General features: G+C 42.6%; 1 protein-coding gene across 3 annotated transcripts in view; it reads right to left on the bottom strand.

The window, feature by feature from the left end:
* Positions 1-14,508, bottom strand: part of LOC126263119 (pickpocket protein 28-like) — a 331,006-nt gene that overhangs the window by 242,038 nt on the left and 74,460 nt on the right. For all 3 annotated transcript variants that reach the window (XM_049960131.1, XM_049960132.1, XM_049960133.1), the window contains one exon: positions 7,794-7,890. In XM_049960131.1, coding sequence (XP_049816088.1) covers positions 7,794-7,890 — 97 coding nt within the window. The remainder of the gene's footprint in view (positions 1-7,793; positions 7,891-14,508) is intronic.

The raw sequence follows: 14,508 nt of genomic DNA, 5'->3' as shown, positions 1-14,508 counted from the left end.
TTTCGTGTTCAGGTATTAATATTATTATGGGTTTATTTTCAAACTTGAACCATTTATGAAATTTACTAACTGTTTTGTGTCAGTTAGGTGAAGCACAAGTGACATGCATGTTCTGCAAACCACTGTCAGGTCCATGGCGAAGGGTAGTTCCCATTGTACCACTATAAGGGTTATTTCCCGTTCTATTAACGCAAGGAGCGCGGTATAAGGGGCGTTATCACTACAAGCAGCAATGCTGTGACGTCTTGTTGTTGATGGTGGTGCGTATAGACTTCACTGACAGTCGATCTCATCCATTTGTCGACTCTGTTTTCGGCCTCCAAAGAGTATATATGGGGTTCAGGTTGGGAGTCTGATGTGACCAGTCCATGTGTTACATTATTTGTCGTCCAATATATTTGCCCAGAAGATAGTCTTTTGCTGTTGAGGGTTGCCGTCTTATAGGAATAAACCATCACGTACTGCATCAGCATAATAACGTCTACAGATCTGCGAAGTAACGGTTTCATTTGAAAAGAGATGGAATTCAGTCTCATCCAGAAATAAACCGTACCACAAAAAGACACTGCTTCTTTCGAAGACAAGCCCCTCTCGGATATTCGTTTCAAGTCACATGTCACTTCGTTCAGACTTCGTTGAGGTGCAATCCAGTGTAGGCAGAAAATGCTGCCTTTTTAACTTTCAGTGCGTAGTGCATACGTGGCTGCTCGCTTCAGCCGGCCGATGTGGCCGAGCGATCCTAGGCGCTTCAGTCTGGAACCGCGCGACCTCTACGGTCGCAGGTTCGAATCCTGCCTCGGGAATGGATGTGTGTGATGTCCTTAAGTTAATTAGGTTTAAGTAGTTCTAAGTTCTAGGGGACTGATGACTTCAGATGTTAAGTCCCATAGTGCTCAGAGCCATTTGAACCATTTTGCTCGCTTCACGTAGACTGGACCTTCATTTAGCCAACAGCGCTATGTTCACGATGTTACCTGACATCACCCTGCAGAATACGCAGACAGCGTTTGTGACTGACCTGCAGTCTACTTTTTTGAGAAATTAGTTAACTAATTATTATTTTCTGATGATTTCCAGGTTCATGTCTTCAGTCCTGCTTAAATATTGAAATCTCTGCTCCACAGTAATGTGTTACGCTGCTAGGAGGAGCTAAAATAAGATAGCCGTGTTCTCCTTCACTTCGGTACTGTGGCGCTTGGATTATAATGTGTATCAGGCTGAAGACGTATACCTGCAAACAAATAGCATTATTACCTACCTTTTTTTTCTTCTTACTCGTTCGATACCGCCCACCGCGACTCCCACCCCCTCCCCACTACCCCATAGATTTTTTTTTTGTCCTCAGTCATCTACATCTACATCTACATCTACATGATTACTCTGCAATTCACATTTAAGTGCTTGGAAGAGGGTTCATCGAACCACAATCATAGTATCTCTCTACCATTCCACTCCCGAACAGCGCGCGGGAAACGCGAACACCTAAACCTTTCTGTTCGAGCTCTGATTTCTCTTATTTTATTTTGATGATCATTCCTACCTATGTAGATTGGGCTCAACAAAATATTTTCGCATTCGGAAGAGAAAGTTGGTGACTGAAATTTCGTAAATAGATCTTGCCGCGACGAAAAAGTCTTTGCTTTAATGACTTCCATCCCAACTCGTGTATCATATCTGCCACACTCTCTCCCCTATTACGTGATAATACAAAACGAGCTGCCCTTTTTTGCACCCTTTCGATGTCCTCCGTCAATCCCACCTGGTAAGAATCCCACACCGCGCAGCAATATTCTAACAGAGGACGAACGAGTGTAGTGTAAGCTGTCTCTTTAGTGGACTTGTTGCATCTTCTAAGTGTCCTGCCAATGAAACGCAACCTTTGGCTCGGCTTCCCCACAATATTATCTATGTGGTCTTTCCAACTGAAGTTGTTCGTAATTTTAACACCCAGGTACTTAGTTGAATTGACAGCCTTGAGAATTGTACTATTTATCGAGTAATCGAACTCCAACGGATTTCTTTTGGAACTCGTGTGGATCACCTCACACTTTTCGTTATTTAGCGTCAACTGCCACCTGCCACACCATACAGCAATCTTTTCTAAATCGCTTTGCAACTGATACTGGTCTTCGGATGACCTTGCTAGACGGTAAATTACAGCATCATCTGCAAACAACCTAAGAGAACTGCTCAGGTTGTCACCCAGGTCATTTATATAGATCAGGAACAGCAGAGGTCTCAGGACGCTTCCCTGGGGAACACCTGATATCACTTCAGTTTTACTCGATGATTTGCCGTCTATTACTACGAACTGCGACCTTCCTGACAGGAAATCACGAATCCAGTCGCACAACTGAGAAAGTTCCCCATAGGCCCGCAGCTTGATTAGAAGTCGCTTGTAAGGAACGGTGTCAAAAGCTTTCCGGAAATCTAGAAATACGGAATCAAATTGAGATCCCCTGTCGATAGCGGCCATTACTTCGTGCGAATAAAGAGCTAGCTGCGTTGCACAAGAACAATGTTTTCTGAAACCATGCTGATTACGTATCAATAGATCGTTCGTTCCCTTCAAGGTGATTCATAATGTTTGAATACAGTACATGCTCCAAAACCCTACTGCAAACCGACGTCAATGAAATAGGTCTGTAGTTCGATGGATTACTCCTACTACCCTTCTTAAACACTGGTGCGACCTGCGCAATTTTCCAATCTGTAGGTACAGATCTATCGGTGAGCGAGCGGTTGTATATGATTGCTAAGTAGGGAGCTATTGTATCAGCGTAATCTGAAAGGAACCTAATCGGTATACAATCTGGACCTGAAGACTTGCCCGTATCAAGCGATTGGAGTTGCTTCGCAACCCCTAAGGTATCTACTTCTAAGAAACTCATGCTAGCAGCTGTTCGTGTTTCAAATACTGGAATATTCCATTCGTCTTCCATGGTGAAGGAATTTCGGAAAACTACGTTCAATAACTCCGCTTTAGCGGCACAGTCGTCGGTAAAGTACCATCGGCACTGCGCAGCGAAGGTATTGACTGCGCCTTGCCACTTGTGTACTTTACATACGACCAGAATTTCTTCGGATTTTCTACCAAATTTCGAGACAATGTTTCGTTGTGGAACCTATTAAAGGCATCTCGCATTGAAGTCCGTGTCTAGCGGTTCTGGCGCTGCAGTCCGGAACCGCGGGACTGCTACGGTCGCAGGTTCGAATCCTGCCTCGGGCATGGGTGTGTGTGATGTCCTTAGGTTAGTTAGGTTTAAGTAGTTCTAAGTTCTAGGGGACTTATGACCTAAGATGTTGAGTCCCATAGTGCTCAGAGCCATTTGAACCATTTGAAGTCCGTGCCAAATTTCGCGCGTCTGTAAATTTTAGCCAATCTTCGGGATTTCGTGTTCTTCTGAACTTCGCATGCTTTTTCTGTTGCCTCTGCAACAGCGTTCGGACCTGTTTTGTGTACCATGGGGGATCAGTTCCATCTCTTACCAATTTATGAGGTATGAATCTCTCAATTGCTGTTGCTACTATATCTTTGAATGTGAGCCACATCTCGTCTACATTTGCATAGTCAGTTCGGAAGGAATGGAGATTGTCTCTTAGGAAGGCTTCGAGTAACACTTTATCCGCTTTTAAATAAAATTATTTTGCATTTGTTTCTGGTGGATTTGGAAGAAACGGTATTGAGCCTAGCTACAACGACCTTGTGATACTAATCCCTGTATCACTCATGATGCTCTCTATTAGCTCTGGATTGTTTGTGGCTAAGAGGTCAAGTGTGTTTTCGTAACCATTTACAATTCGCGTGGGTTCGTGGACTAACTGCTCGAAATAATTTTCTGAGAAAGCATTTAGGACAATCTCGAAAGATGTTTTCTGCCTACCACCGGTTTTGAACAAGTATTTTTGCCAACATATCGAGGGAAGGTTGAAGTCCCCACCAACTATAACCGTATGAGTGCGGTATTTATTTGTTACGAGACTCAAATTTTCTCTGAACTGTTCAGCAACTATATCATCGGAGGCTGGGGGTCGGTAGAAGGAGCCAGTTGTTAACTTAGTTCGGTTGTTAAGTATAACCTCCACCCATACCAATTCGCACGGAGTATCTACTTCGACTTCACTACAAGATAAACCACTACTGACAGACACAAACACTCCACCACCAATTCTGCCCAATCTATCTTTCCTGAACACCGTCTGAGACTTCGTAAAAATTTCTGCAAAACTAATTTCAGGCTTTAGCCAGCTTTCTGTACCTATAACGATTTCAGCTTCTGTGCTTTCTATCAGCACTTGAAGCTCAGGGACTTGCCCAGCGCAACTACAACAATTTACAACTACAATTCCGACTGTTCCTTGATCCAAGCACGTCCTATATTTGCCATGCACCCTTTGAGATTGCAGCCCACCCCGTACTTTCCCGAGGCTTTCTAACCTAAAAAACCGCCCAGTCCACGCCACACAGCCTCCGCTACCCGTGTAGCCGCCAGCTGATTGTAGTGAACTCCTGACCTATTCAGCGGAACCCGAAACCCCACCACCCTATGGCGCAAGTCTTTCGACTGGTTTGATGCGGTCCTCTCACGAATTCTTCTCCTGTGCCAACCTCTTCGTCTCAGAGTAGCACTTGCCACCTACGTTCTCAATTATTTGCTAATGTATGCCAATCTCTATTTTCCTCTACAGTTTTTGCCTCCACAGCTTCTTATAGTACCATGGAAGTCATGTCCTATCACCCTGTCCCTTCTCCTTGTCAGTGTTTTCTACATATTCCTTTCCTCTCCAGTTCTGCGGAAAATCCCCTGATTCCTTACCTTATCATCCCACCTAATTTTCAACATTCGTCTGTAACAACACATCTGAAATGTTTCGAGTCTCATCTGTTCCAATTTTCTCATAGTGCATGTTTCACTACAATACAATGCTGTGCTCCAAACATATGAAGGGCTTACTTAAATAGTGGTACAAGTCCATTTTTGTTCATTCTGAGATACAGAGTCCTAAAGTTAAATGAGCGCTGAAAAATATGCAGTTGAGGTACCAGAAATATTCAAGTATATATAGTATAGATACCAGAAGTATTCAAGTACATATAGTATAGATACCAGAAATATTCAAGTATATATGCTTGAATATTTCTGGTATCTCAACTGCAGATTTTTCAGCGCTCATTTAACTTGAGGACTCTGTATCTCAGAATGAACAAAAATGGACTTGTACCACTATTGAAATTAGCCCTTCATATATTCTCAGAAATTTCTTCTTCAAATTAAGGCCTTTGTTTGATACTAGTAGACTTCTCTTTGCCAGGAATGCCCTTCTTGCCGTTGCTAGTCTGTTTCTGATGTCCTCCTTGCTCCGTCCGTCATTGGTTATTTTGCAGAATTCTTTAACGTCATCTAGTTCGTCACCTTCAATCCTCATGTTAAATTTCTCGCTATTCTTATTTCTAATACTTCTCATTACTTTCGTCTTCCTTCGATTTATTCTCAATACATATTCTGTACTCATTAAACTTTTCATTCCATTCAGCAGATCGTGTAATTCTTCTTCACTTTCATTCAGGATAGCAATGTCATCAGCGAATCGTATCATTGATATCCTTTCACCCTGAATTTTAATTCCACTCCTGAACCTTTCTTTTATTTACATCATTGCTTCTTCGATGTACAGATTGAACAGTAGGGGCGAAAGACTAAAGCCCTGTCTTAAACCCCTTTTTCGTTCTTGGTCGTCCACTCTTATTATTCCCTCTTGGCGTTTGTACATATTGTATATTACCCGTCTCTCCCTATAGCTTACCCTATTTTTCTCAGAATTTCGAACATCTTGCACCATTTTACGTTGTCGAACGCTTTTTACAGGTTGACAAATCCAATGGACGTGTCTTGATTTTTCTTTAGTCTTGCATCCATTATCAACCGCATCGTCAGAATTGCTTCTCTGGCGCCTTTACCTTTCCTAAACCTAACTGACCACCATCTAACACAACTTCAATTTTCTTTTCCGTTCTTCTGTATAATATTCTTCTCAGCAACTGGGATCAATGAGCTATTAAGCTCCTTGTGCGATAATTCTCGCACTTGCCAGTTCTTGCAGTCTTCGGAATTGTGTGGATGATATTTTTTTCGGAAGTCAGACGATATGTCGCCAGACTCATGCATTCTGTACACCAACGTGAATAGTCGTTTTGTTGCCACTTCCCCCACTGATTTTAGAAATTCTGTTTTCTACCCCTTCCGCCTTATTTCATCTTAAGTCCTCCAAAGCTCTCTTAAGTTCTGATTCTAACACTGGATCCCCTATTTCTTCTAAATCGACCCCCGTTTCTTCTTCTTGCTTTTAATTTCATCGGAGGTTGTTTTGACTTTTTTATGTGCTGAGTCAGTCCTTCCGACAATCATTTCTTTTTTGATTTCTTCACTTATTCATGCAGCCATTTCGTCTCAGCTTCCCTGCACATCCTACTTATTTCATTCATCGGCGACTTGTATTTCTGTTTTCCTCAATTTCCCTGTACATTTGTATTACTTCCTTCTTTCAGCGATCAACTGAAGTGTTTCTTCTGTTACCGATGGTTCTTTCGCAGTTACCAATGTTTTTCTGTCCAACTTCTGCGATTGCCGTTCTTAGAGACGTCCATTCCTTTTCAACTGTATTGCCTACTGGACTGTTCTCTCTTGATGTATCTATAGCCTTAGAGAACTTCAAGGGTATCTCGTCATTCCTTAGTATTTCTGTATCCCATTTTTTGCGTATCGATTCTTCCTGACTAACCTTTTAAACTTCAGCCTACTCTTCATCGCTACTAAATTGTGATGTGAGGTTGTATCTGCTCCTGTGTACGTCTTACAATCCAATATCTGATTTTGGAATCTCTGCCTCACATGATGTAATCTAACTGAAGTCTTCCCGTATCACCTGACCTTTTCCAAGTACACCTTCTCCTCTTGTGATTCTCGAACAGAATATTCGTTATTACTAGCTGAAATTTCCTACAGAACTCAATTAGTCTTTCTCCTACATTCCAGTCGCCCCATGACTGTTAGATTTTCATCGCCCTTTACGTACTGTATTACCGTTTCAATATCATATACTTTCTCTATCTCTTCATCTTCAGCGTGCGATGTCCGCGTGTGCCTAAATTATCGTTGTCGGTGTTATGAATACAGAAACTTCAGAAATTATACCCACAGATTTAACCATCTGGCAATCTCAACCTGCTTCCAGTTCGTTGATATCCCCTCCGTAGCTTTTCGATGAAATTATCTATAGGTGCAGTTTTTCTCTCTCTTCAGAATAATTCCTTCTAATCTGCCACCTCTATTACCCTGTACTTTTCCACCTTGGTACTTCTTATCATTCCGTTGTATGGGATGACAAACCGTAACCTTCATTTCCTCCTTCATTCCTTTGTTGTCTTTCGTTCTACTCAGACATGCAGTTTTCTATTATGTACAAAAGTGGATTGCAGGTCCATCAGTTCGCATAATGTTGTATTGTGTAGTGCTACTGTGGTCACAACATAGCAAAATTCGATATAAATTGTCACGTTTTCTGGAGCTACAGCTTTTGTAGTGATTTTTCTCTAATTTATGAAAACCATTACACTTCATGGTACTTCACAAAATTAACATATTGTTCTTAAGTTAATAACTGCGCCGTGCTAATGCTTGAATAAGTCATAAAGAGGGAAGCATTACATGAGAAGATTTAAAATTTGTCGACAGTGATGTTAGTAGAATATTACATTAATCTATCTCAAAAGCAAGTATTTCTGAGAACTATACCTTTAATAAAAATTCTATTGCATCTTCATCCGTTGTATTGGCTCCGACCATTTTGTTTCCGTCGCAGATGAGACTAGCATATCCCAGGTACTGCGTCCTGTAAGAAATTTCGAGGAAAATGATTACTTACTGCCAAACTTACAGTGATTCATCAGGATTCTATGCTTTTTTGATGTAAAAAAGTCTGGGTCTCAAGTGGTTCTGACTGGGCCTCAAGTGGTTCTCAACGGTATTATTCTTTTACATTGTTACCCCAGTTAGCTTGGTGATTGTATTACGCTGGACACCTCTGTACCCTTTTTCAAATACACTGTTCGTCATTACAACTGCTGTTGACTGAGGGAAGAGTTAAGCTTTGAAGCTTGATAATAAGCGAGCCACTCTGTGTAGTGTCCCTTTTGCGATGTTTAAGAATAATGCGTGTGAAGTGTGTATAAAAATATTGAATAAGACCAAACAGACCAGACTGAAAGTCAATTGTGAAAAAAATATAAAATTATTTACAAAAAATATAACGTCGATACTACGGTAGGGAAAGACAATAACGATAATGAACAATATCGCAGTAAAGAATGGAGTGAAATGAAACATTTATATCTTTGTATAACTATAGAAGATGGAAAAGATAAGTTATTACTCGCTCTTCTGCGGTTTCTGATTCTCATTTTGCTATTGTTAGATAGATATTGTGTGGAGCGTTGAACGCTACCAGATGTTCTTTTTGTTCTTTCGACTAGACGATAAAAAATGTGTGCATCGGGTTATTGATGGAAATATATGCGTAAAAGTGAGTTCATTGTATTACTTCAAGAATATACCAGCCATTAATCGAAATGTTTTAATTGAAAAGAGAAAATAATTAGTATTTTTCAGCTATCACGAAGACGAAAGTAGTGATCGCTGACTGGCAACAATTGGCCACCATTACGCGACGGACTTAATATTAACTTTTCTTGCAGCTTTTCACAAGAGCAGAAGTGATAAAATCACTTTAAAACATTTAATTTAAATAGTTAAATGAGTTAATTTTGCGAGAGACTTTCGGAGATGCCATTTGTCGTAGATCTGTGAACTTTGGCCTTGACTGTATTTAGTGCTCTGAGCACTATGGGACTTAACTTCTGAGGTCATCACTCCCCTTAAACCTAACTAACCCAAGGACATCACACACATCCATGCCCCAGGCAGGATTCGAACCTGCGACCGTAGCGGTCGCGCAGTTCCAGACTGTAGCGCCTAGAACCGCTCGGCCACTTCGGCCGGCAAAAATAAAACAGTTATGATAATCTTGTAGGGAGCCTGGAGCAAACAAAATATTTATTTTTTGGCCTTCTATAAGATACTCTGCTTCTAACGGGCTCACCTACGCAAAGAAAATAATTAATGCGAACCTCTTATCTTACGTAGTATCAAAAAGCGTAAAGCCAATATAGAATATTAAAAGAGAACCGTTAGATCTGTTTACATAATTTGAATAATTAGCGTTTTCAGAAGTTTTATGTAAGCAAACAATATTGAGCAGTAACTTATCTCTGGAGCAGTTGCTGTGTGGGCTCTTCCTTGTGCCCCCGCTTTACTGGTCGCGATCGCCCATTTAGGCGCGAGCGGAACGATTCGAAGGATAATCGGGGCAGCAGCGAGACGCGGTGGAAGTTACGCTGGTCACCGAGAGAGAGGGTGGCGACCGTGTCAGTCGTCGTCGTTGCAGTACTTGGTCGTGCCGTGGTCGGTGGTGGGCCGTGCGAGCCCGCAGTTTGTTTTGGCCGAGTATGGAAGCAATGCTCGCGAGTGGACGACGCGGCGTGAGACTTCACGCTAACAGTGGAACTGGGGCCTCGCTATGTCTGTAGGACAGTGTAGACGTGCAGAGGCCTGAACACAATTGTCTGCATCCTATCACCGTGCCAAGACCTCTGTCTGCCGCTGCTACCTTTAGCTGTGTTAATTCTGGTAGGTAACCTTTTTTCTCATCTAGGATCGTTCTTGTACGATTAACTGTTGGGTGGCCGTTTACGACTTTCGCGTTGAGCTGTGGTACCTCAAATTTGGTGTCGCGTTTGTGTGTGGGAGTTCCTCGGCCTGTAGATGCCGTTTTTCTTACAAGTACTACCTTTGTCTGTTGCGTAATTTACTGGGTCTAACTTACGAAAGCTGTGCAAACTGTTCATGCTGTATAGAGCTTGCGTCCGGGAAATCTTGCTAGAGTAATATCTGTTTATTTAAAGCCCAACGCCTGGCAATTTCTGTAAGGACGACTGTAGTAAAGTCTGTTACGTTGTTTGAAGTATGTTGTATTGAACAGCAACGTGTCTAGTGAAGAGGTTGAAAAAATCAGCCAATCAGTTGTGAAACAAACTTTTATTAGCCCTTGACCTAGGTTTCGATATTTCTAAAAATACCTTCTTCAGAATGAATGGGCCCTAAAAATGTATAACAGGCTACAAAAATTATTTTTACAAAATATTAATAATAGAAAAATATTTATGAGGTAAGCATACTCATTTGTTACATCACGTGCTGATACACTAGATTAGCTGCAGCCGAGCAGCTCTTGTCATACATAAAACTGACCTAAAAACAAGAATTATCACATGCCATGACTTTAGTTAGCAGCCGGATTACATTTAACGTACTTCAGGATAAATTCCCACTGGTAAATGCCTATTGGTAGACGCTCTTGAAACATTAAATTAAAAAAGGATTCACAGTATAAAATATTTGCATAAGTTAAGTGTACATCAGGCTCAAGGCCAACTCTTCGAATATACATGCTCAAGCGACCAGGAAAAATTGTGGTGCAGAGGGTGCTAGATACATGCGCATAAGCACTGCGTCTTGCTGGTGTTACTTAACTTATTACTTACTTACTTAAGTCCACGCCACGTCGAGTTGCTGCGCTATGCCGGGCAAATGGAGGTCCGTCACGATATTAGGAAGTATCTCATGACTTTTGTCACCTCATTGTATAGCGTAATATCAATAGCAGCAGAAAAAGGTATAACGGGAGTAGCATTTGTTACGAGTAGGAGAGCAGAGCAGAGTGAGCTACTGCTAACAGTTCAGTGACAAGGGTTGGCCGGCCGGTGTGGCCGTGCGGTTAAAGGCGCTTCAGTCTGGAACCGCGTGACCGCTACGGTCGCAGGTTCGAATCCTGCCTCGGGCATGGATGTGTGCGATGTCCTTAGGTTAGTTAGGTTTAAGTAGTTCTAAGTTCCAGGGGACTGATGACCTTAGAAGTTAAGTCCCATAGTGCTCAGAGCCACTTGACAAGGGTTGTTCGAAAGAAAGCAAACGCCAAGAGCAATGGTTCAGGTATATATGTCGACGACACAAGCAGAAGATGAAGAATATAGAAAATAGATGAGGATATTGAAAGGGTAATTCAGTAGGAAAAAAGAGATGATAATCTAATAATTAGACGGGATTGGAACGAAGTAGTAGGAGAAGGAACAAAAGAAAGAAGTATTGGAGATAATGGGCTTGGTAGTAGGAATGGCCGGCCGAAGTGGCCGCGCAGTTCTGGCGCTGCAGTCTGGAACCGCGAGACCGCTACGGTCGCAGGTTCGAATCCTGCCTCGGGCATGGATGTGTGTGATGTCCTTAGGTTAGTTAGGTTTAACTAGTTCTAAGTTCTAGGGGACTAATGACCTCAGCAGTTGAGTCCCTTAGTGCTCAGAGCCATTTAGTAGGAATGAGAGGAGAAAGACTAATTAGTAATTGCAAATAAACTGTTCAAAAACACAAGAGGAGGAGGTATATTTGGAAAAGATCCAGGGTTTGGGAAGATTCCAGCTAGATTGCGTCATAGTCACAGAGAGACTCCGAAATCCGATATTGTATTGTAAGGCGTACACTGGAGAAAATATAGACTCAGATCATAATTTAGTGTAGGTGAATGGTAGGCTCAAGTTTAAGGGACTAATCTGGAAGGACCAGCGGGCAAAGAAGGTGGACACAGAAATTCTGAGGAACAATGAAATGCGTTTGACGTTTCCTTCGGCTATAGATATTGCGATACTGAATACCACAATAGACAGCTGAGATAAAGAAGAATGGTATCTCTAAAGTGGGCAATCACGGAAGCTGGAAAGACAAACATTGGTACAAGGAAGGTAACTGCGAAGAAACCTTAGCTAACGGAAGAAGTATTCCCATTGATCGACGAAAGAAGGAAATACAAATACGTTTAGGGCAATTCAAGAATACAGAAAAATGAGTGAATTAGGAACGAAATAAATAGGAAGCTCAGGGAAGCTAAGGCGAAATAGCCGGAGGAAAAATGTGAAAAAAAAACCGCAAAAGAAATGGTCATCTGAAGGACTGACTCAGCATACGGAAAAGTCAAAATAATCATCGGTAAAATTAAAAGCAAAGGTGGCAACATTAAGACTGTAACTGCAAACTGCGCCACTGTCAGGCGCAGAGGAGAGAGCGCATAGGTGGAAACAGTACATTGAAGGCCTGTACTATGGAGAGAATTGTCTGAAGATGTGACTGAGGAAGAAATGGGAGTCGATATGTAAGCCATAGTGATCCAGTATTAGTCAGACTTTAACAGAGCTTTGGAAGACTTGCGAGCCGGCCGCTATGGCCGGGCGGTTCTAGGCGCTTCAGTCCGGAATCACGCTGCTGCTATGGTCGCAGGTTCGAATCCTGCCTCGGGCAAGAGTGTGTGTGATGTCCTTAGGTTAGTCAGGTTTAAGTAGTTCTAAGTCCAGGGGACTGATGACCTCAGATGTTAAGTCCCATAGTGCTTAGAGCCATTTGAAGACTTGCGTTCGGATTAAGACAGAAAGTTGGATAACATCTCTTCGGAATGTCTGAAGTCATTGGATGAAGTGGCCACCACGCGTCTGCTCAAGTTGGTGTGTAGAATGTGTAAGTCTGAAGATGTACCATGAGGTTTTCCACACAATCCAGAAGACAGAAAGGTCAGATAATTGCGAGAATTATCGAACAACCAGCTTGAGGGCTCATGCTGCCAAGAATAATATACAGAAGAATGGAACATGAAACTGAAGATCTGCTAGATGACGATAATTTCTCTGTTAAAGGCAGCGCAGCAGAGAGGCAGTTCTGAAAATGCGTTTGATAATGGAAGAAAGACTTAAGAAAAAATCACGTTCATAGGATATGTCGACCTGGAGAAAGAGTTCGACGATTTAAAATGGTGCAAGATGTCCGAAATTCTGCGAAAGACAGGAATCAGCTATGGGGAAAGACGGGTGATATACAATATGTACACTTATTTACTTTCCACGGAACACCAGTGTTTTGCGGAACACAGTTTGGGAAGTCCTACAGTAGAGGGAGCTACAGAGGGTAAAAATTGAAGAAGGTAGATATTGGAATACAGCAAACAAATAATTGGGGACGTAAGGTATAAGTGCCACTCTGAAGTGAAGAGGTTGGCACAGAAGAAAAATTCGTGGCGGGCCGCATCAAACCAGTCAGTACACTGAAGGATCAAAAAAAAAAAAAAAAAAAAAAAATTAAAAAAAAATATACGAGGGTTGGAACTTAAATAGTGGTAACTATTTATTCACAACCGATACAAAAGAGTTACATATTTGCACCTGTTATTGTCCTTCAAAGCAGTCACCAGCGTTGTGTAGAACCTGTTGCCAGTGATGTGAAAGGTGTAGTATACCGTTAGCAGAGCCTGTTCTGTTGATGGTGCGAATAGAGCGGTCTACTGCCTGTCGAATCTCTGGAACAGTTCTGAAGCGAATGCCACGAAGTGGTTCCTTCATCTTCGGAATCAAAATCAAAGTCACAAGGGCTGAAGTCCGGGGAGTATGGTGGATGGTACAGTACTTCCCAGTCCCATCGACCGAACAGGGCAGCCACAGTTTGCGCTGTATGCGCATTGTCGTGCAAAATGCGCAGAAAGTGTCGCGCTTCTTTCTCAAAGTTGGTCGCAGGTGATGCTCCAAAAACGAACAGTAATACTGTGCATTGACGGTCTGCCGTGGAGGAACGTAATTCGTTAGGATAACACCATCACAGTCGTTCACGAGAATCACTATAACTTCCACCATACTGGGGCTCTGACGCACTTTCGACTTTCGCGGCGACCCATAATGATACCATCCATTGGATTGGCGTTTCAGTTTTGGCTCGTACGATGTGGCCCATGTCTCATCCAGTGTTACGATACGGCATAAGAAAGTCTCTCCCTCGCGCTCATAGCGCTCAAAGTGCGTCTGAGCAACGTCGTAACGCATACATTTCTCCATTTCCGTCAAGTCAAGTGGAATCCATCGTGATGCAATTTTTTGCATGCACAGGCTTTCCTTCAGGATGCGAAGCACAGTCGCATACGCTAATCCGGTTTCGTGGGCGAGCTCACGAATCGTATGGCTTCGATCACTGTCCACTAACGCGGCAACAGCATGCACTTGTTCTCCAGAGACGCTAGGACGACCTGCCCGATGCATGTCTGCCACAGTTTGCCGACCTTCGTTGAAGGCTTTTACCCAACGTGCCACTGCTTTGATCGGCAATGCCGATTCAACGCAAGCCTCTTGAAGACCTTGATGGCACTGTCGTGCCGTACGACCTCTGGCACATTGAATCTTGATCCAACTCCGTTGTTCCTGTCTCGAAAACATAGTGACACCGTTACGTTAGACCGCTCGCTCACAAGTGACTGTGTTTCCTTCGTTGTGCGCACGCCGGTGACTTGGGACGGGCGAGTCCGTTTACTCGGAGG

The sequence above is a fragment of the Schistocerca nitens genome, chromosome 6 (assembly GCF_023898315.1).
Source record: "Schistocerca nitens isolate TAMUIC-IGC-003100 chromosome 6, iqSchNite1.1, whole genome shotgun sequence".
Taxonomy (NCBI): Eukaryota; Metazoa; Arthropoda; class Insecta; order Orthoptera; family Acrididae; genus Schistocerca; species Schistocerca nitens.
The sequence above is the reverse complement of the archived record's forward strand: the minus strand, read 5'-3'. Positions and strand labels throughout refer to the sequence as shown.